The sequence below is a fragment of the Sander lucioperca genome, chromosome 15, assembly GCF_008315115.2.
Source record: "Sander lucioperca isolate FBNREF2018 chromosome 15, SLUC_FBN_1.2, whole genome shotgun sequence".
Taxonomy (NCBI): domain Eukaryota; kingdom Metazoa; phylum Chordata; class Actinopteri; order Perciformes; family Percidae; genus Sander; species Sander lucioperca.
Genome location: NC_050187.1, coordinates 3,074,348 through 3,098,486, shown reverse-complemented (window position 1 = coordinate 3,098,486; position 24,139 = coordinate 3,074,348). Strand labels below are relative to the sequence as shown.

At 40.7% G+C, this 24,139-nt stretch overlaps 2 protein-coding genes across 8 annotated transcripts in view; both read left to right on the top strand.

The window, feature by feature from the left end:
- LOC116044074 (regulating synaptic membrane exocytosis protein 1-like) overlaps positions 1-24,139 on the top strand; it is a 168,711-nt gene that overhangs the window by 77,529 nt on the left and 67,043 nt on the right. For all 7 annotated transcript variants that reach the window (XM_035992040.1, XM_035992041.1, XM_035992033.1 and 4 more), the window contains exons 5-6: positions 10,999-11,270; positions 15,450-16,126. In XM_035992040.1, coding sequence (XP_035847933.1) covers positions 10,999-11,270; positions 15,450-16,126 — 949 coding nt within the window. The remainder of the gene's footprint in view (positions 1-10,998; positions 11,271-15,449; positions 16,127-24,139) is intronic.
- LOC116044075 lies at positions 965-3,294 on the top strand. The gene is made up of 2 exons (XM_031291090.2): positions 965-1,354; positions 2,372-3,294. The coding sequence occupies exons 1-2, from the start codon at positions 1,236-1,238 to the stop codon at positions 2,901-2,903; spliced, it is 651 nt and encodes a 216-aa protein (XP_031146950.1). The 5' UTR covers positions 965-1,235; the 3' UTR covers positions 2,904-3,294.

Below are 24,139 nucleotides of genomic sequence, written 5' to 3'. Positions count from 1 at the left end.
GTATTATCACACCTTAATGACACGACTCTTTTGCTTTAAGAGCTTGTTTAAAGGCTAGCCTGACCTAGCATACTGCAATGTAAATCGATTTAACAGTTCCATACTGCATAGGCCTACTAACTAACGTTACTGCGTTCATCGGTAGTATTTACAGTCATGTGCAGAAGTTAGCACACCCATGCTAAAGTTGACTAAAAACAGGAATAAAAAAATCATCTTTTGGAAATTGATCTTAATGCCTTAATTAAAAAAATGAGGAAAAATCCAATCTTTAAGGGCACCAATTTTCTTTGTGAATGAATAATGTATCGTAAATAAATAAATGTTCTTCCTTAAAATACAGGGGCCATAAGTAAGTACACCCCTATGTTAAATTCCCATAGAGGCAGGCAGATTTTTAATTTTAAAGGCTAGTTATTTCATGGATCCAGGATATTATGCATCCTGATAAAGTTCCCTTGGCCTTTGGAATTAAAATAGCCCCACATCATCACATACCCTTCACCATACCTAGAGATTGGCAGGGTTTTATTTCAGTTAGCCTAATAGCTGGTTTGATTTGCATTGAGAGATGATTTCATGGAAAGTACCCCATGCCAATCTCTAGGTATGGTGAAGGCTATGTGATGATGTGGGGCTATTTTAATTCCAAAGGCCAAGGGAACTTTATCAGGATGCATAGTATCATGGATCCATGAAATAACTGGCCTTTAAAAATAAAAATCTGCCTGCCTCTATGGGAATTTAACATAGGGGTGTACTTACGCCCCCTGTATTTTAAGGAAGAACATTTATTTTTTTACGATACCTTATTCATTCACAAAAAAAATTGGTGCCCTTAAACATTGGATTTTTCTTCATTTTTTTAATTAAGGCATTAAGATCAATTTCCAAAATATGATTTTTTTATTCCTCTTTTTAGTCAACTTTAGCATGGGTGTGCTAACTTCTGCACATGACTAGCTAGGTATTTAGTTAGTGGGCGGTTTCGAATACAGCCGTGTTCTTTGGTGTCCTTGTTTATTATATTAGCTACCCATTTAAAGACAAATACAAGAAAACACGCAGTCATTTTCCTTTTTTGAAGCCTACAAAACCTGAAAAAGGTTTCGTTTGCCAGTTGAATTATCGGGTGATCACGGACGGACCCTGCCGCAGGTCACGTAGGGGTTGAAAGCGCAGGTGGTTGCTGCTACAGTCTGTGTGGCCAACCGTAAGATCTTCTGCCAACGAAAATGTCTTGGATTGTTCTGGATAAATTAATCGATACCCCCACATGGGACGAATGTTACGCCACCGACTGGCGGTCTCCAGATGACACCTTGACGATAACGTGTAAGTCCGCGTTGGACGAGTAAGTGCGGCCACATTTTACAACTCTTTACCTTTAGCTTGCATAACGTTAGCTTTTTTCATCAATAGAGAGAAGGCGCGGGGGCAATTTAAAAAATAAAAACTAACCTTAAGGTTACTTTACTGAACATTCAGGGCCAGTTTGGCCACTTGCATTGTCCAATGTGTTACATTTGACCTAGCTAGCTATAATATATTGGAATGAATGTGAAACGTTATGTTAGAATATGCTAACGCTAGTTAGCAGTAATGTTAAGCTAGCTAGCTGTACCTTAACAGATGCCCCTGCTTGTTTTTGAACAGCGACAGCCTAACTATTATCCTCTGTCAGAATATACCGTTACAAGGTTCTAGTTAGTGAACGTTATGTATATAATGTGTAATTTACGCTCTCCACATGCGTGTTCAAGGTTGTGTCACACAACCTTGAAATACATAGCGTTAGCTAGCTAGCTAAATTGGCAAACAAAGTAACGTTAGCAATTTTCCGGGTTAACAGACCTTTTTTCCAACAAAATAAGTAACGATATATCTGCTTTTTAAAGGCGTGTAGGAACTATTTTACAGTCACTGGTAGGAACGTAAGATAGCTAACATTACTCTCATTTTCATGTAACGTCAAGCTAGAGCAGGGCTAACGTTACGGGCTCTGCATTCACTCCATGATATGCAAAGTAGAACGTTGTTAATATGTAAAATGTGCACAACTGTATATAGTATAGCCTACATTGTTTTTTAATAAATACATATATTTTTAAATTCTGACAGTCTCCTCTTGGTTACGTATTATCGTCTAAATTGGCACTTTGCTTTACTTAATTATTCCTCTTTTTTTATTATTGAAGTAATTGCAGATGTGGTGAGTGATGCAAAGGTCTGAAACAGGCTCTATTTTTGTAGTAGCAAATATAGAAAGCTCCTGTTGCACTTCCACTGCCAGTAACAGTTTGTTTAATTTTGGCAAACATAATTAAATCGGTGTGTGTGTGTGTGTCTGTGTGTCTGTGTGTGGTTCCAGTTCAGAGGAGAAAGATCCTGTAGAGCCAAAGGATGAAGAATGTTTTTCAGTTCCTTCGCCCCCCAGTTCCTCGTTCCCATCCCCTGCAACATCTTGGTCACCAGCTCACAAAGCTTCGTGGACCAGGTCTGTCACTCAAAATCAGTGGAGAGCTGCTGCATCCCACCCGTATAAGACCAGAGGGCACCATGGGTTCAGAGCACCCGTTTTCATGCACCACAGGTGTGGCTGCTGCTGCTGCTGCAATTGTAGCCACAGGAGATACCGACCATGGCGATTCAGACCATGGAGAGCCAGACAAAGGAGACGCAGGCCAACTAGATGCACGCCGAGAGTACCATCATGGCAACACCTTCCTGTGACCATCCAGCCTACCAAGTGGTACCAAGTTGCCGGGAGAATGCGGTGCAGCCAGTGCTATGCCCAGGGATGGCACTGTATGACGTCTTGGATGTGCCAGAGCTGCCAGGTGCCCCTTTGCCTGTTGCCATATAGGAACTGCTACGCCGAGTGGCACGGTCAGCAATGTTGAGCTCAGAGGGCGGAAGTTGCCTTTCGTGGGAGCGAACGGCAGTGAAAGTTTATTCTCTAATGATGGGATAAGTTCTTGTGTTAGTGCAGCTTTAGTTAGCCTGTAGGCTTTTCCTGTTTATTCGTTACTCTCAAATTTGTAGGCAACTTGCAAGCTGCTGAGTATTGCAATGCAGAATATTGATTTGGCGTTTACATGAGAGACAGCACTTGTTTTTACTTTCTCTGAGTAAAATTCTCTTCTAAAGTTCCTGTGGAAAAATGTATTTTCTTTGGATGGTCAACAGGTTTGCACTCTGTTAGTCGTATATTCCCATTGTGACTATGTATTTTAGGAACAACAATTTCTATTGGATTTTTCTGGTTCTGTTTCTAAGTAAATTGCAGAAGTTGTATATGGTTGTTTTTGCTTTATTTCTATAATAGACCACTTTACATTTGGGAGGCACACTATGGTAGCGAAAAGGGTAACTGAACATTAAAGTGCTTATATTATGCTCATTTTCAAGTTCATAATTGTATTTAGAGGTTGTACCACAATAGGTTTATGTGGTTTATTTAAAAAAACAACATATTTTTGTCATACTGCACATTGCTGCAGCTCCTCTTTTCACCCTGTGTGTTGAGCTCTCTGTTTTAGCTACAGAGTGAGACATCTCACTTCTGTTCCATCTTTGTTGGGAGTCACACATGCGCAGTACCTAGGTAAGGACTACTAGCCAGTCAGAAGCAGAGTATGAGGGCGTGCCATGCTAGCAGCTAGGCGAGCATTATAACGTGTGTTACAAAGTGACGAAGTAAAGGCTGGACTACAATAGAGCTGTTTGGAGCAGTTTGTAAACAGTGTTTTCTGTTGGAGATGGTAAGTCCCTTTGGGGTGGACTTTGGGCTTTTTCACTTTGTAAACCCATAATGTGCACAAAATATAACACAATAAAGGAAAGGGGGAAAATGCCGAAAAGCATAATTTGAGCACTTTAATATCCTGAAGTCGACTTCCGGTGATGTCTGGGGTAGGCTATTTTTAGATTCCAACTATCAACCCATTTTTATGAACAAATGACCCACGGGGGTCTGCTTTCCATCCAGTGCTGTTGAATGTTATGCAGTTATTTGTGCTGCTTAACGTTTTGAGGTTATTTGTTCTGTTGCTTAGTCCAAACAAAGACATATTTCGATTGACTCGACTGTGTAAGTGCAGCAGCAGATGAAAAAAACATCCAGTCTGGTTTTGACAAGGTATACCGCAAAAAAAATATAACAAAGAAATACAGGAACACGTTATGTTAATAGAACTTGTGTGTTGTTGATTTTTCAAATTTTTCACTGTAAACTTGCTTTGCGTTAAGCAAAATACCTGCCTGAAGCATGAGAAATAATCTTATTTCCTGTTATAACTCACTAGTAAAAGCTTTTTTATTCTTTTAGTGTTGACCATGTGTTACTTTAGTTATTTACTGTCACAGTTCTAAATATGACAGAAGAAGGCACTGAGCATACAGCATGGACATTTATGTACTTTCCCACCAGTATTCAGATGCCTTAGGCCGGCTACACACTGCCTGCGTGGCGTTTCTGTTGCGTGTCAGCTACGTGGCAACTGCGTGGATTTTCTATGTCTTTACACACCAGAAACATGTCTGACGTGCTGCTGCTGCTGCTAGCCTTGTCTGTACACATGGATGTTTCCCATTGATAAAATGAAATACCATGTTAAACATAAATATATACTGATTTGATTGCAGCAAAGACAACATCGGCAGTATTGACGGCAAAATAGGCTACAGAATATTTCGACAGGTGACAGGTGCAGTATTAGAAAATCGATTTATTTTTAAATTACATTTATATCTGCATTTATATCAAAACCTACATACTTTCAAACATCAAAATGTCATTTATTAATATGTATTTATGTCAAAGTGACCTATAAACATCTTTTCCTATTCTATTTTGCCCGGAAACGCTTCCAACATGCTTGCATGTCGCGTGAAAAATAGGCGTCGGTCTATTTCTAGCATGCATGCATTTTCCATGCTGTGAATGTGAAATAACCGAAGCCACGTAACATTAGCAGTACTTTGTCACCGTCGTTTTGCTAGCCATAGATTGGTTTCTTGTGAGCACGAGATACTCAGGCTCAGGCTTTATACTAAAAAAAAAACACTGCGGGATTGGGATGTAACCTGGAACCCCTCAAGCCAGCAGACACCATAGATATATATATACTGATAGAGCGGACACCAGCAGGTCGGACACTAGCAGCCTCCCAGGACGGGGGAGCTCCGAGGCTCTGTCCACTGTCCGCCCGCTCTCTCATCCTCTGCTCCTTCCTCCCCGTCTCACAGCAGCAAGCACCTGCCTTCTTTCCCTGCATCTTCTCCCCTATTTGCCTATAACATGACGTGCTTTCTCATGCGGGATGGGAGAAGACACAAAATCAATGCATCTCTATTATTGTGCGGACATAAATTCTCAAAGAGTTTTGCGGGAGCGGGCGGGAATGTAACACACGTTGCGGGTGCGGGCGGTAATGGTCAGAAATACGGCAGGAGCAGGATGAAGAAAACAGTCCCGCGCGGGGCTCTAAAGTTTATTGACATGCTTTTATTTAATCGAAAAAGTAAAATATCTTTGGCTGTATTATTGCATGTCTCATGCAGCCTTCTCACTTACAGTTTGGTCAACATAAAGCCCTGAAAAAGTATGCAGTCAGAATTTCTGAGCGTCAAACTCGGCAAATTCTCTTCTGAGTTTTGCGTAATTACGGTTTGATAACAATTTCCCTTCTTTTTCTACTAAGCACCAAAATGTATTGTGAGCCTAAATTGATATGTGGGCCTTGAGCTAGACACATGTGCCTTAGGGGCTCCGTAGCTATGCATGTACCTGTACAAGTACCTCAAAATTGTGCTCGAGTACCTTTTTAGTAGTAACATTTGCAGTAGAAACAATCTATTAGTTGATCAACAGACAATGACTCTGCAACAATTTTGACTGTGAATAGCTGAGGCCATTTATCATATCATATAACAAACATGTCAAACAATTGATGGTTCCAGTTTTCTCAAATACGAGGATTTGTTACTGTTCTGTTTTATATAATTGTAAATGAAGTCTTTTAGGGTTTCGGACTGTTGGGAGAACATAACTAGTAATTTGCAGATTACACTTTGGGAACCTGTGATGGGCATTTGTCTCCATTAAAAAAAACTGTATAAATAGAATTACTAGTGGCAGCACTTGTTATATTCCAGCAATGTTGTGCACAAATATCTATGACTTTTATTTGAAGCAGAACTCAAAGATGCGGAGCAATTTAAAATTTGATCGGAAAATACAAAAATATCCCTAAACCAGGGGTCTTCAACGTTTTTAGGCCAAGGAGCCCTCAGCTGATAAAGAGACGGAGCAGGGACACCCTACTATATATAAGGTTGAGTATTAAACCGGGCCTACAATAACGTGTAGGGAAGCCCTCAGATATAACAATTATTTTAATAGCTTAGTATTTTATGGTGCCTAAAATACTAAGCTATTAAAGTAATTGTTGACATTTATATATTTATACCTCATGGTTTAATGTGAAAATGTGGAACAGTGAATCCTTAAGATTAACTGTATCTGTGGATAGCTACCTTACCAATTAGGCCAGTAAGCATCACCAATGTAAACAAAAAATAAAAGCTTTATCTTTACTAATAATATTTTGGATTCATTAATGTATATTTTTGAACTATCAAACAATAATTTGGTGGCCCCCCTGCAGTAACTCTGAGGACCCCCTACGGGTCCCGGACCCCCTGCTAAAGGATGCATTGGAATTTCTATATGACTACATACTGTATATAGGGCTGCACAATATGTCGTCATGGCGATATCAACACATCGCAAAAGACACTCAGAGATTTATGTGTTAGTTGAGAGAAAATATCAGTACAAAACTGCACTTTAGAATGTAACTAATTCATTTTTTTTAGTGGTGCCTTTTTATATTCAATTCAATATTAAATTTGTTCAATCAAAGAATGTTGGAAATGATTTCTTTTCATTTGTTTTAAATCCAACAAGCAATTTGTTGGATTTTCAGCAGAATGCTGAAAGCAGCAGAAAGGCAGAACTGAGTACATTTTTATATGTTTATTGCGAGTAATATTGTTATCGGGATATTCAACAACGTGATTGCATACTTTCCTCATATATCGTGCCGCCCTAATACTGTAGCTACCAGTCTCTGCCGGCCTGTATATGTGTGGACAAGTAGACTAGCACCGCAGGCTGGATCTGGCAGCCGTCCACCTCGGCGGTCTGGCTGCAAGAAAAGCGCAGATTGGTGGATGTCTTCACCAAAGCTATCATGTCCCACAAGAGGCGGTATTTTGCTTTTGTGTGTGTGTGTGTGTGTGTGTGTGTGTGTGTGTGTGTGCGTGTGTGCAATCCTTTTCCCTCTCTCCCTGGTGGTGCTGGGGTGTTTGGCAGGATAAATATAGCCGCGTTGGTGTAAAGCTGTTTTTCTCCTCGGCTTTTGTAGCTTTAATCAAAAGCAATCTGGAGGAGGGAGAAATGGAAAAAGGGAAAAGGGGGGATGTGAGAGAGAGAAAGAGTGAGGGAGAGCAGGATGATGGAGGGAGAGAGAAGAAGGGTAAGAGGAAGGGCGGTGGGTGTGCTGTGCGGCCGATGCCAAAGTGTTTTATTTAAGCTCTCTTTTAAAGAGTGGTTGGGGAGTGTTCAGGAGTAATGAGAGCCCTGGTGGCTGGAGGAGAGGGACTGACTCTAACCTCCATCCTCTCTCTCTGTATCTCTTTATCTCCCGCCCCAACCTCACTTCCTCCGTCCAACACAGGAGTATGACTTTACGGTAGAGCTGGATATGGAGAAAAATTAAATATCACGTTATGTTTTACCGAATGCATCCATTTCGATATCGGTGCTTTCACAATATATGTACACAATGAGATTTTAGGTAAATAATCATCAATAATGTGGATACAATGACTTAAGTGGGTAAAGTCAAATAATAAAACGGCTATAAAACATGTACAATTCAGAAAATTACATCACTTTACTGTAATGCAGCCTTTAAACCAGGAAAAGACAACACTTGTCATATTGCGATAGCACAATATCCGAAAAATGTATTACGATATCTAGCCTCATATATCGATTTAATGTCAAAAATATTGCTTGGCCCTTATTTGACTGTTTGATAAATATGGTAAGCAATTACATTTTTTGCATAATAAAGGGATACTGCACTTTCTGTCTTCTGTCTCCTACATCAACAACACTCTTAAGAAATAAATCCGTAAAATAACAGAAACAGTTCTGGCAGCTCATTACCTGGACTTTGCCCCCTAATTAAAAGCTGAAATGTTGTGTGTAGCTACAGTTAAAATACAGAACATTTTACTGTTAGGCTTTGATTTAAAATTCTCTCGTACAAAACTGCTCAGTTAGTAAACTTCTGAAAACCTTCAAAAATGTCAAAAAAGCGACAAAAAAAACATGGTAAAAAGGTGTCAAAATGCCAGAAAAAGCAACAAATGTCGAAAAAAGCAACAAAAACATTGGAAAAAGCTTCGAAAAAATTGACAAAAACGTCATTTAAAAAAAAAAGTGGACTTCTTTAATCTCCCGCGACTGATTATAGGCTTTCTTTCCTATGTTGTGTGTTAAATGGTTCATGTGATATCATTTTAATAAAAGTGCTGTCTATCAGAATTACAGTGGTGGAAAGTAACTACATACATTTACTCAAGTACTGTACTTTCTTGTACTTTACTTGAGTCTTTTCTTATCATGCCACTTTCTACTTCTACTCCACTACATTTCAGAGAGAAATATTGTACTTTTTACTCCGCTACATTCATCTGACAGCTTTAGTTACTTTACAAATTAAGATTTTTGCACCCAAAACACATGTAGTTTATAAAATATGATGTTTAATTATAAATTAAACTACCCAACAAGATAACGTCCTACAAGAATACGTTCAAAGGTTGTTTTAGACGTGTAACAGAAAACTCAGATTGGACAGATAGTCTAGCTAGCTGTCTGGATTTACCCTGCAGAGATCTGAGGAGCAGTTAACCATAGTCCTCAGAAATCCACCAGAGTTTAGAATTACAACACAAAGAAAGCGGAAGGTAACGGACATCCGGCTGAAAAGAGTAAAATCCGGCAGAATTTCTGGCGGCAATGGAGCAATCCCGGAAGTGGAACATCGTGGATATAGACTTACTGTATGTGCACATCCTGAAATGGAACACTTCTTGTCTTTCTAAAGAAATACGAGCATCAATTCTAATTTGAGAATTGGGATGAAGTGTAAATGAAGCCGATCAAGAATAGCTGCTGTGGTGTGCACAGCCAGTCGGTGTGCATATGTGTGATGGGACAAATAGAAAGGAAGAAGACGGGAGATATTATTTTGGCAAGTTGAATATCCTTTTATTATCCAGTTGGCTTTGTGTGCTTCATTTGAATGGCCAGAAGCCGACCACAGTGGAAAGCCAAGCTGCTTCCTGGTATAACTGCATCATGTTGATCTTAAGACGTTTTCCATAAAAGCCTTTTTTTTGTTCTGAACCACTCATTGGCAGCAGTGCAGCTCTTTAGGAAGTGCTTTGTTCCATTTCCTGTTTGACAGTCACTGCGATTGAAGCCGGGCATTAGATTGGTGGTTGGCAAAGTGTGCGCTGAGATGGTTTTGTTTTCACTGAACACAGCAAAGTCTTAGTTCCTTCCTGTTGGAAACATTATTGTGATAGTAATGTCAGCTGCATTAAACACCTCAGACAAAGACGTCCAATTCTCGGAAATGTTGTGTAAGTGTATTGGGGCGGCACAATATATGTGGAAAACTGCACTTAAAATGTAACTGTCAGTAACCTTTAGTGGTGCCTTTTATATTCAATTCAATAACAGGGTTTCCGCGGGGTCTTAAAAAGTCTAAAAAAGTCTAGAATTTCAAAATCAAAAGTTTAGGCCTTAAAAAGTCTTAAATTCGCTGAAGTATGTGTTCTAGGTCTTCAACATTTTTAAACAGGTCTTAATTTCCCTACGTCCATTCAGCGCTACCTCTAATGCTCATTGAAATGCTTTTTTTGATTCTGTGGTGTTGTATTTTCTTTCTTTCGATAGTCCAAATATAATTTGCTGTATATGTATTAATATTGTGTCGCTTTTATTCAATTTGAATACATTTATTTACTTTGCAAGTACTTTGTGACTCTGCATTTCGCGATATAGGTCTTACATTTCATTCATAAAGGTCTTTCTTAAAAGAGTGTCAAAAACTCTTAAATTTGACTTGTCGAAACCTGCAGAAACCCTGAATTAGAGAATGTTGAATTTGTGTTAAATTCAACAAGCAATTAGTTGTATTTTCATTTTTCTTTTTTTTTAAAATTATATTTCTTATTTTATTTTGCATAAACAGTGTAAAGATATTTCAAACATACATCTCATTATTCATATTTCAGATCCTTCACACTAGGACACAACAGACAAGAAATGTCATAAACATAAATTAAAATAAAACAAACTAAATAAAGACACAAAACTACAAAACAAACAAATCAAACTACATAATAAATGCACTCAGATAGCACTTTTGTCGTAATCCCTGACATCAATGTAAAAATGTATAAAATCAAATTCTCTATGAGACTGCCATATCTTCAAAAATGTGTTGTATTTTCAGCCAAATACAGAACCCAGCAGAACTGAATAAACTTTAATATCTGTTTATTTATCGCAAGTAATATCGTTATTGCGATATTCAATTCAATTCAATTTTATTTATAGTATCAAATCATAACAAGAGTTATCTCGAGACACTTTACAGATAGAGTAGGTCTAGACCACACTCTATAATTTATAAAGTCCCAACAATTCTAGTAATTCCCCCAAGAGCAAGCATTTAGTGCGACAGTGGCGAGGAAAAACTCTCTTTTCACCAACAACAATGTTATTGCATATGGTGCAGCCCAATGTCATATGATTATCTAATCTGTTTGTACAAAAGCTTTATAATGAAAACATGTGTCCTATAGCTCTGATGGTAATCTCTACCCATGCTCCTTTGTAACCAGGTGATCTGGGTGTGTAATAACTGCCGGAAGCAGCAGGAGATCCTGACCAAGCCGGGCGAGTGGTTCACCGGTCAGGCTGGGAAACCCGCTGGCCTCGGTTCAGCCGTCAGCGAGCCGTCTGTGTGCCAAACGCTCGGGGACAAGAAGCTCCGCTCTCGTTCCCAAGCACCCCCGGGCTCCACCACCGCGATCCAAGACCCCAACCGACCCAGCGCACCTGGGGCCACACCTGGCACCGATGCCCGGTCACGCAGCGAACCGCCACGAGACACGTAAGCTGAAGCAATGTCGTAGAACTCGTGCTATAAGACAGAGTGAAGGCATTGAGTGAGGGAAAAATCTAACACAGGAATTGGGTTGTTATCCAAGCAAATCGAAGCCAACATCACTAAAACCCTATGCCTCTGGAGATACATACAGATAGGGTTGGGCATCGTTTTGATTTTAACAATTTTCATTCCAATTCCGATTCTTTCTTTTGATTCCGTTTCTAATTGATTCTCGACTCTGATTCTTTGAGGGGTGGAGTTGAAACGGGTCACATGCTTATTTCACAGATAGGAGGAACATTTTGTCTTCAATGGGGATTTACAGTTTTACCGGGCTTTTTTTCAAGGTACAATAAAGCCACACTTTAGAGCGCGCTTCATGTGCTCCATGGCTGCAACACAACAAGCGCCTTGAAGTACAGTTAGTCCAGTTAATTTGTGAAAAAAAGGTATGCCAAATTACAACAGAAGCAAACTCAACTGATTTTGTATCCTCAATATGTCCTGAGTAAGGAAAAAAAAAGCCCCGAAGAATCCCATTAGGGGAACGTTTCGTTCGATCAAACAATCAAATTACGTATACACCACTAGAGAATGGCTGGTTTACTTAGTACTTCTTCCTGCCTCTATTTATTAATGCTCATGGGTAGCCTAAATGGGTTCCATTCAGATCCTAACATTAAGTCTTTTACTATAAGATGTCAACAAGATTCAACAAGACATTTTCACCTGGCTATACCCAATGTTTAGATCTGTTGTGGTATTTATGCAAATTAGCACATACGTAATTAGATTATGCACCGTTTGCCCATGTTAACAAACAATTTAAAAAAAACTTGCAATACATTTTTTGTTTGTCTTGATGTAAGTAATGAACTCAGTAATTTTCATGGTGATATCTAAAGGTTAAATTTGTTCACCCTATTCACGTGAGAAAAAGAATGAATAGGCGTATGAATAGGCTATATTTGGGTCTTTTTCGAAACTTTCCCCTAATGGGATTCTTCTGGGCTTTTTTTTCCTTAGTCAGGACATACATACATACGGTTCTCGATGCCCAATCCTACATACAGATGGCTGACAAACATGGGTAAAAACCAACCTAATGTGTCATTGGAACATTAATGGAGGGATGGCATTCTTGCCATGTCTCCACCATACATGATTATACTGTACAGCTGTTCACAGGCAGAGTAGGACTAACCATGACTAGTAATAGTGATGGTAAATATTGCTGGAGTGCCCCTTTAAATCACAATCCCTCAGCCACCAGAGAGAACGCAGTCCTTGTAGGATATGTTAATATTTGTATTATTGTGCATTATCTCCAGCCTCCATCTTTTATACAGTGGTGCATTATGTCTCTTAAGCAAGCCGTCTGTGGCATTGTTTCCTATGCCATTATGTTAGTCTAATGGAAGAATGCAGTCAGTTCCAAAACACTGGATAGTAGAATGCGTTGTCACTCGTGACTTTCCATTACTGGACGCTAAGGTTAACAATGACATGGTAAGCCATTCATAATCATAGCAGTTGTATTTGTTAAGTGTGAGTGAAATAGTTCGGAAGTAGAAACTAAAAGCAGTCGAATACAGTGGAGTCTTTCACATATCATTTACTCAGGTAGCTATCATGTTTTTTGGTGACACCAAAATGCCCACATAATGATTTCTGTTTTTACTGTCATGGCCAGTGTTACGTCCCCTTCGATGATACCGGGGACAATAACACAACAATCAAAAGTGTGGAAGTGAGAATTGAAGTGTTTTTTTGACATCAAAAAGGTTCACAAAATGTGGAGGAGGATGGGACCTGGATGTCGTGCCAAACGAAATTAATATATAACAAAACTAGGCTTAGCTCATCTCTAGCTCTTAAAACAAAACACAAACCAAAAGACCTAAGGCACGTTAAATCTCATAACGGTGTGCACCGTTTTGCTACGGTTTCCCGGTTGAATGACGTTTCCTCGAACGGTGTGAAACGGTGTGCAACAAGCTTTGAGGTATGTTTTCTCTGGTTTGGTGGGTGTGTCGGAGATGTTACCCAATCAGCAGCGACGTGGTTGTAAACTTGTATTAAAAAGGCAGTGCGCTTGGGCACACAGCAGGTTGTTGATCGCTGTCACTGCCCGATGTGAGTCGAGTGCAGATATGAGTCGCGCATGCTCAGATTTAACCGGTTTACGGCATAACGCCAAGGGATCCGGATCCGGAAAACGTTTTAGCAATCTATGATCAAAGAATTTCTAATAAGGGAAGAAGTTGCACTCTCTCGTTACTTCCGGCTTCTGAACTGGTTGCAGTTCCACCAGAGTTCCATATAGGGGGCGCTCACAGCCCAGTGCAGAATGAATGGGACTCTATGGAGCTATACCCCTCAAAATCCACTTTTCTCAGGATATAATTTTTTGTCTAGTAATTTGAATGTTGCATTCAAAAGGGGAGGCTAAGAAAATACACACTGCTGGGTGTTAGATTTTTTTAACGTGGCTTTTTTGTTCTAAAAAGCCTTTTAAAATGTCAATGACGTCATACACATATACCGCCAGAGATACTGCTTTACGGCAAGCTCTGAGTCACTTCCTTTTTCAACACAGAAAACTTCCATCGACAAGACAGCTGACAGGTTAGGCTCTCCCTGTCAATACACGTGCTAGAAAGAGGTTTGCTAATGTTTTAAAGACCACGCCGAAATATTCACTCGACATTCTGGTTCTGCTTCGGATGCCGTCAAGCGGGATCTCTGGTCGTAATCAGTCCTTCACTGCAGCATTCATTAGCAGAATGCTAGCGTGTTATGGGCAACAACGACTCAACCTGTAAGAAATCGAAAGGACATAAGTACTCGTTCATTCAACTTTCGACCTATAATCCATGTTGAACTTGCAAAAACTACAATCAAATCTGAGATTTCTCAACAACAATCAGGCGAAAGAGACAAATTTAGCCGTCTAGCTCCATAGAGTCCCATTCATTTTGCACTGGACCCACCAGTGGAACTCTGGTGGGACTGCAACCAAATTCGGTACAATGGGGCTTAATAGGGAGTGGGACGGCTTTCCGTAGACAGGCTTTGCTATGATTGTTTGATTGCTAACGTTAGCTCAAAATGCCATTCAAGTGACAGCCTTTGTTGTGTTTGATTGCTAACTTGCAGCCAGCAGTGAACAAACTTCGTTATGTAGGTCCATTTTTGATTGTATTGACATTACAGAAGTCTCTCGTTAGCAGGTTCTTGTAGGCTACTTCAGACTCTGATCTAGAACTGACATCAGGGATCATGCCGTGAAAATTTGATGCCTTACGCTAAATAATAAATTACTGCTACGTAATGTACCTATCTCATTATTCTGTGGCTAACAGCAAAACAGATCTGCGTGAAATCTGGTCTAGCCTACCTTTTATTACATTTTTTTTTTTTTTTTTTATTTCCCATTATTTAGGGTTGAATTTACAAATATTCAGTCATCACAGTACGTAAACATAAGACAAATAAGTGCAAATAATATAATATGAAGATAAGTATAAAAATAATTATTTAAACAAAAACAAATAAGATAAATAAATTAGAAGTGACAGATTTGCAAGCTTCACTAATGCTATTGACAGCAGGAGTTCTTAATTAAATAATTTTGAGTATATATCAGTTATTGAAATACCTTTCTTATTTGTTACCAATTTAAGAGACTCAAAGTACATGTCAGTTTCAATTTGGAATAGTTTAAAACATGGTGTTGATTTGGAAAATTTTGCTTTGTGACTATGGAACTTTCCTTATAAGATAAAGAGGTTTACAATATTACATACATTTCTATCTTTACATTCAAAATAGGTTGGTCTAGCCTACCTGTGTGGGGCTGGTGAGGAGGGGGAGTGTCATTGTCGCAAAGTGTGCAACTCACATCTGCACTCGACTCACATCGCGCAGTAAGGCTGGCGACAGACTGGATGCGTGGCGTGAGCGTGGCGTTTCTGTTGCGTGTCAGCTGCGTGGCTGATTGGATTTTTTTTATGTCTTTACACACCAGAAACGTGTCTGATGCGGTGCTGCTATTCAATGAGGCTAAATACATATATCTTAAATACAGTATCCAGTGATCTATGTGCCTGAAATTAAATACCAACAGATCTCACCGTTTCTTTTCTTTCTCTCTCCGTCCCCATATTGATTGCTCCCCAGGAGAAATGGAAGGGGAGGAGGAGGAGCTGGTCGCGGAGAGCGCCGGCCAGGTCAGGCCAGACTGCAGACCCAGGTCTCCATGGACCGGGACATGCGGGGGGAGTCCAGGGAGCGCAGCCGGCGGCTGACAAAGGGACGCTCTCTGGAGCATGATCCTGTGGGGGGAAATGGTGGCGTAAGACGGACAGAAGAGGGGGGCTACCACCACATGGACCACAGCGGTGCCCCCCCTCGCCAAGCAGGGCCGGTCCCTCCTGGAGGCCGGGGCCACCCTTGGCCTGTGCAGGGTCGTGGCACAGGCGTAGTAGGGGATGTTGGGGATGGCGTGCGGCCTGGTCAGAGGACGGTGGGTGGGGTTGGCGGGCCACATGAACACACCCTTGCTCAGCAGCCCCCTCCCCCTGAACTCAGAGAGCCTGGCTTGAACCCCGGCCAGGGACCCGTAGCGAGACGGACCAAACGGGAGAAGGCTGAGAGCATGCTGCGCAATGATTCGCTCAGCTCTGACCAATCGGAATCTCTGCGTCCGCCACCGCCAAGGCCCTACAAGTTGAAACGGGGGCTGGGGGCCGGAGTGAAGAGGCAAACCAGCGTCAGCAGCTCAGAGGAGGAGGGAGGGACCACGCCCGAGTACAGCAGCTGTGAGGACGCTGAGATCGAAAGTGTCAGCGAGAGAGGTGAGAGACAATATCAATCATCACTTTTTGTCCATGAAAAAAAGACTGTTGTTGATTTCAGCCAGGGAGGATATGGAAAGTATTGCCATCTGTCAGTTCATTCATTTGTTTATCCATCCATCACACGCGATATCTGAGGCATTTTGATTTGGAGCAAATTTGAGGGAATGGTCTGTCTCAACACTGCTTTATGGCAGTACCTTACACTGCTCAGGCCAGGGAGGTACTTTTCTATTTGACTACAGGTCAACACTAAACACCATAACAACCACTCTTATCTCTCAGATCACATGTTAAACTGACATGACATCTGATGCACATGTCCTGCCCTTGCTCTAAAGATTCACTATAGGACCAGTCTTTTGAGGTTATATGTCAAGATCCAGCGCTAAAATGGCTCCAGCAGTATACATAATATACCATCCAGGGTCCTGACAAGAAATTATAGAATTAGTGCACCAACAGACGTCAGTCAAACTGTGACTTTTGAATGCCAATTAAAAATCACAAAGAAAAAGCAAAATGTTTTTTCTGAAGAGTTCATACTTATTTTTTTTGTTTTCCATGATGTGTCTCTATAGATGCCTCACCACCACCAGCAAATTATGTTATGTTTTGAGCAGCTTCTTCATACTATTTGTGCAGTGCATTCAACAGCACACTTAAAAATGTAATGTTTTTTTTGGTCTGCATACAGATTTTTTTAAGCATACTTAATATTGTCTCTTTTCCAGTCTGAGGCATAGACTGTGAAAAACAATGGACGATGCTTCCGGGTCTGAAAAGTGAAGCCAATGTGGAAGTGCCTTAAACCTGCATTCTATCTAATTTCTAGCGGGGGGTGACTCCACTGTTTGCTATTTCCGGGTGAGTCCCGGCTGCCCTGTCTCCAACTGAGCATGTCAGGTCGGCCAAAATGAACGCCGACAGCTCCTCCAACGGACGACGGCACGAAACACACCGTACAGACTCGAGTCACTGACCTCGCCAGACTGTCCAACGGCCGATTATCGGCCCGTTGTGTAACTGCCTTTAGGGCGTGGCTACACGCCGACCTGTTAATCATGATAGAGGCTTAGCAATGCTAACCCTGGCACTGTGTACATTAAAATAGCCCTGGACTTGTTTTTTTGGATGTTGTCCATGTTTTCGACTTAAACTTTAACACTTACTGTGTGTTTTCACTGCATCAAAGTTGATCGGAACATTTTGGTCGCCTAAAAATGTCTTAGGTCCGCTGTTACTGCTGGTAAAACTCCGCCAGATGACTTATTTCAGCCGGTTAAAAATCGGCGACTTTCCCTCTCTAGCGTTTAGCTTAGCACAGCGCTATCGCAACCCTAGACAACACTGGTCATCCTCCCAAGCTCCACCCTCTTGTCCAAATATTGTCACGTCCAGTTTAAAAAAAAAACAAGATGGTGACAACCAAATTGTCAAACTTGAGGCTTCGAAACGGTGACGGGTGACGTCACTGATGCTACGTCCATTATTTTTACACTCTATGCAGTCCTTCCAGGTTTTCGCTGCCTTTTTTTGAGGTTGTTGCGGCCCGAAATGCCTGATTTTGCAGGAGCTTTTGTTCAAAATTGCGATAAAAGTTGCAATGTCTTTTGTATGTTTGTTGCAATGAAGTTGCTGGAGACAGTGAAAGTTGCAAAAAAGTTGCGATTTTTTTTTATAGTTCTGTAAAAATAAAAAGGAAACTTGTTTTGGGGAGAAAAAACTACTCTGGGCTGAGTTTTCCTAGTAACCTCACCAAAAAGTCTCAGGATGCTGTAAATGTTGGTATAATATGAAAAAAAAATAATAATGTATTGAATGAATCAAATTTGAACATATCTGTCAGTGGCTTGTTGATCTTTACATTGTTAGTTAATTTCCTAACCTGGCCTGGGACACACATTCATACGGTTTGATAAAGTGCTGACTTTAATTTATCATTGCACTTACAATAACGAGTGCAGCTGTCCTCAATTTAGGTCATCGTGTCGTCTCATCTCCTTTTTTTCCTGCATCCACCGTGTGTGTTGTTTGTGTGTGTGTCTGTGTGTGTGTTTGTGTGTGTGTGCAAGCGTCAGTCGCATGGGGGAAGGGAGCTGCAGCCCCGCCCGCTGCAGATAGCCAACAGCATTGAAACGGCAGCAACTTTAGAGTGAAAAATCGTTACAGCGTACATTGATGTTAAAATGTATACAGGTTGGCAGGACGGTCTGAAATGTTTTGCACACGTCTTTCGCTGTACGTTTTGTTGGTAATGTGAGATGTTCGAGTCACATACGTCTCGTCTTCATATCACAAACAAGGAAAAGATCAACCCGTTCTCACTCCCGCTTGGTCATTGGCTCTCAGAGTGCACGTGGGACTGCTGGGATTGGTTGAAGTCGCGGGAAACTTCAGGTTATTGGTCAAATTTGCGGAAAAGTTGCAGTGATTGGTCAAAATTGCGAGTGGCACCAAATTCGCGGTGATTGGTTGAATTTGCGTGAATTGGCGCAATTGCGACATCGCGAAATCCTGGAGGGACTGTCTATGGTTTAAATACTCAACAGACTCAAAACCTGTCTAACAATTGAATGCAGTATGGAATTTGGACACGGCTATGAGAAGAGAAATTTCCATTCATAGCGACGCTCTTATGTCATATCTGACACAGGGGAGGAAGTAAACAAACATATATGTTACTCTGTTTGCTTCATGTGGAAGCATTTCGTATGCATCGGTGGACCATTCACCTCCTCCTGATGAGGCACTAAATGCACACCATGCTGACACTGTTGGCTAATGCAAAAGCTACATACAGACATATCATTGCAGCTGTGCACTTACACATTTGAACTGTTACCTGTCTTGATTCATTTTTTATTTGGTTTAATTCCTCAAGGCACCCAACCAGGAGCAAGGTGTCTCCTACAACTTCACTGTGTAAATGAGCCTGATAAGGTCATTAGAATGATTGATATAAAAAAAACGCATCTTACTAACATAGAATTTACAGTTCTTGTGTATGAGGTATGAGGCACTGCGATTTTGGTGTGTGTGTGTGTGTGTGTGTGTGTGTGTGTGTGTGTGTGTGTGTGTGTGTGTGTGTGTGTGTGCACGCGTGTGTGCATGTGTGTGTGTGTTTAAACACTCCCACTCTGCTCCCACTGTAACACTGTATCATGGGAGGTGAATGTAAGAAGTGGACAGAGCTGTTTAGTCTCAGTGTGCCTTCTTCATTCAGACTTGAATCTGCAGACGGCGCTCTACTTAAACTCTCTGCGTTCAGTGATCAGAACAGGTAAGATTGCTCTGATACCAGCTGATTTGAGGAAAAACTGCTTGCTCGGGCTTGCAGTTCTTGAACGTTATTACACACCAAGCTACTTGAAAACATTAGCACCTTAGATGCTTTCTAAATGCTGTCGTCTGGTTGTGTTTGCAGAAACATTGCACCTCCTGCAACATTTTCTAACTTGTGTGTACAGTGCGTGCAGCGGGTCGTAGCCGGCAGTCTGAATGTCAAAGTGAGCCGCTGCACACTGCATACCAGCGTGCATGTTAAAGAGTGTGTGCGAGCCCATGTGTGTGTATCCCAACGCTTTCCTCTGTGTCATATTGTATTGTTTTCAGCTTAGCCCTGAAGGGGGCGGGGGGGCAATCCCACACTAAGTGTACATGTGTGTGCATGTTAGTGTGTCTGTGATGGGGCAGTTTGACCCTGGTTGATCCCAGCGTTGCCCGTGTGGGGCCTCACATAGCCAACTATTTCCCCAAGCCCGAGTACACGCTACTGTCATGTTCAAGCTGGGTTCTGTCACTTCACTACTAACCATTCCAAGGCACTGTGGCTCACTGCTATGTATCCAACTGTGCTGAAAAAAAGAAAGAAGCTTAAATCAGTCTAGCAAAGGGTGGAGTAATATTCTAGTATTGTTTAATTCTAGACATGGTACTAGGATAGCACCGGTTATTGGTCAAATTTGCGGAAAAGTTGCGGTGATTGGTCAAAATTGCGAGTCGCACCAAAGTCACGGTGGTTGGTTGAATTTGCATGAATTGGCGCGATCGCGACATCGCGAAATCCTGGAGGGACTGAATAGGCCTAAAACATCACATATTGTATATGATTATTGTGACAGAGCCTGGGACTCCAGGTTAATAAGATTCTGACTGAGTAGCAAGATGTGAATTCAGTTGTGATTCTGTGAGAATTCACAGATCCAGTTTCTCTTTTTTAATCTTCCCCTTAACGTAACGGCCATCAAGCCACAATGATTTGCCGCGAATGAATACCGCCAAATCTGTCGAGTCGCCTTGTAGTGGTGCGTCAAGTGCAACATACATTTCAATCCAATTAGATTGAATTTGGTATTGATGACGCGAAAAATAACAACGGTAACTCCACTGAAATTATTTTAAACTAAAGTAACGAGCCAATTTTATAAAATGTAAGAAGTAGAAAATACCGATATTCGTGTTAAAAATGTAATCCAATCCAATCCAACTTTATCTATAAAGCACCTTAAAAACAACACTGTTGACTAAAGTGCTGAACACAGTCTATCTATTAAAAATGTAAGGCGTAAAAGTAAAAAGTCGGCACAAAAATAAATAGTAAAGTAAAATAAAAATATCTGAAAAATCTACTTTTTTAAATTTATTTTTTATTTAACCTTTATTTAACCAGGTAGGCCGTTGAGAACAGGTTCTCATTTACAACGGCGACCTGGCCAAGAAAAGCATAAGCGTACAAAGACAACATACAGTTTCACATTCAACATAGTGCAAGAAAACAAAATACAATAGGCTACAAAGATACAGATTCAGTGCAAAGTATTTGTACTTTGTTACTTCCCATATCTGATAAGCAGAGACTAACCTGACACTTCCACGAAAAAGAAACTTGTCTCAATGTTGATAAAAATGTCATACATGCATACACTCACAAGTCTATCCTCAGAAATTACACTATTCCTATTGAAAAGTAAGAATCTTGCTTTTTTTTAGCCATCATATGAATGATCGTCAAAATGTTTTAATCCCATCCAGAGATTTACACACCTTTAATACGCCAACGTCAAACTTCATAGGAGAACTTCTAGGAGGCTGCTCGATTGTGGAAAAAATCATAATCACAATTATTTTGGTCGATATTGAAATCACGATTATTCAACACGATTACGCATTGACTTTTGGATAGATGTTGCATTTATTGAACTTAAAAAACAGTAACAGTTCAACAAATCAACAGTGAAAACATGTTGAACTGTGAAATTACACTTTAAATTTTTCCTGTTTGAACTTTCTCATTCAGAACAAGACAATAGAAGAGTTTACTTGCAAAATGTACTGATTATAATCGATTACATTGTTTTTGTGATCGTAAGGAGCTGAAATTGAAATTGGGATCAAAATTCCATTAAAATTTGAATAATTACCAAAACTAGCCCTTGATGATATGTTATAGCAGTGGTTCCCAAGCTGAGGGGGGTAACACTGAATATAAAAAAAAAAAAAATGCATGTTTCTGCTGCTGTGTTAGCAAAGCATGGTCAAGTTTGTGAAAGGACTGCCAGATAAACGTAAAGCAGACAGGCCCTGCAGAAAAAGTTTGGGAACCAGTGTGGTACAGTAACAAACTTTCGATACATTACTTGTCTGGTCTATAAAATGGTGGAAAATGTCGATCAGTGATTCCACTTCCGGGATCACTCCGTTGCCAACGGAAATTCCGTCACATTTCACTAATTTAGACCGGATATCCGTTGCCTTGGGCTTTCTTTGTGTTGGCATTTTAAACTCAGATGGATTTATGAGGACTATGGTTAAAGCGTAACTCTCGCCAAAATGCAACCTAGGGTCTTTTTGTGAATGTCCCCGAGTCAAACTTTCGTTTAAAAGCATATTTAGGACGGAATCCCCACTTTTAAGATTTACCGTATTTTCGTTTTTCGGTCAAATGGCCTTTTGAATGGGAGTGCTAGGGGCACTTTTATGCTAGCCTCAAAATAGTTATTTTTAAAACACTAAGAAGGCTTGACACAACATGAAACTTTGCTAGAAGTATCACCAGGGACTCTACGCATGAACGCAAGCATTGACAACATTGTTTGTGTACCCAGAGTTTACTAAAAAGAAAGGTTTTGAGCAACTCACGTTAGCAGTTGTTGTTTACGCTATCCGCCATTTTCCCAGTCAAAAATAGGCGATCTCCGAATGTGAATGAACGGACTCCATAGGAGAAAATGTCATTCTAATATGAGGCTCCTTTTTCAACTACAAGGTCAATATTGTGTTTCACTAACGACAAAACAACGAATTATCCGTGCATTTATATGGAACTAAGCTTTTGGAGCTTTCCATCTTTACTCTCCTCCCTCGACTATTTTTGACTGGCTCGATAGACGGAGACCGGAAGAACAACAGCTACAGTGATTTGCTCAAAACCTTTCTTTTTATTAAACTGTGTAACGAAAGTTTGACTCGGGTACATTCACAAAAAGACCCTAGGTTGCATTTTGGCGAGAGTTACGCTTTAACTGCTCCTCAGATCTCTGCAGGGTAAATCCAGACAGCTAGCAAGACTATCTGTCCAATCTGAGTTTTCTGTTGCACGACTAAAACAACTTTTGAACGTACACACGTTCCTCCAAAACAAGTTCCTTCCCGGGGCTATTTTTTCCCGGTGTCTAGCACCGCCCAAGATGATTGTGATTGGTTTAAAAGAAATGCCACTAAGCCAGAGCATGTTTTTCTCCCATCCCAGAACTCAAAAATATTTAGTTTACTGTCACAGAGGAGTGAAAAAATATTCATTTTTAAGAAGCTGGATTCAGTAAATGTTGATGATGTTTTTCTTATAAAATGACCGAAACCGATTTATCAATTATCAAAATAGACGATTGATTTAATAGTTGACAACTAATTGATTAATCTTTGCAGCTCTAAAAATGAGCATACATTATTTTTCTAACATTTAGCACTGTATTACAGTATTTGCCACTTTCATCAATAATGTGTGTTCTGGTGGCTGTGGCTCAGAGGTAGAGTGGGTCAGTCCTCAAGATTGGCGGTTCGATCCCCGGCTCCTCCGGCCACATGTCAGAGTGTCCTTGAGCAAGACACTGAACCCCAAGTTGCTTCCCAGACGCTGTATGTCTCTGTCCACTGCTCCTAATGCTTAGCATAGGTTAAATGCAGAGAATTTCACTAATAATAATAATAATGCATTTAGTTTATATAGCGCTTTAAAAGGTACTCAAAGGGACTTATAAAAATAGGAAGATCAGTATAAAAACATCACTAACAACTAGAGATGAATATGAAAAAGGTGCTGCAAAACAGTATAGTAACAAGATAGAAATAAATGGAAACAGCTCAGTTGGTTACAGGCTAAAGGCCGCTTTAAACAGATTTTGGGCGTTTTGATCACTTAGCAAGTGATGTGGAAAGTCTGACGTGTTTGGGGAGAGAGTTCCAGAAGGAGGGGGCGGCGCTGAAGAAAGCCCCGTCCCCCCGATGTTCAGTGCATGGGGCGGGTGAGAGTAAGGGTGTCGAGACCCGGTTCTATTAAGGACCCGGTTCCAAATTTCTCAAAAATCAATAAGGTCTGAGCTTATCGATATTGCTATCGAGCCTAGTGGTTCATATAACGTTATCTTTAAAAATAGATACGTGCGTGAACCGGAAAAATTATTTATGAGCACAGTGTGTGCGTAAAGACCATAGGTAAAGTACTGTACGATAGTATGTGACAAATAATACAATTTCTTCTTCTTCTGATGAGAAAGAGGGTGCACATAGTCAGGATGCGGGGCTAGAAGAAAAATCCATTGGGCTAGAGTGATGTCAATCTGAAAGCTGTGATTTCCATTGGATCAGAGTACTGTCACTTGGCTGCCTGTTCTGCCAACATATCCCAGCCCTTGTCACATGACCAATTAATGTTTTCATGATGACTATCCAAAATTCTGTTACCATGGAACCATGGAACCCCCCGACTGATTATTGGTCCCCCCTTGTGCCACC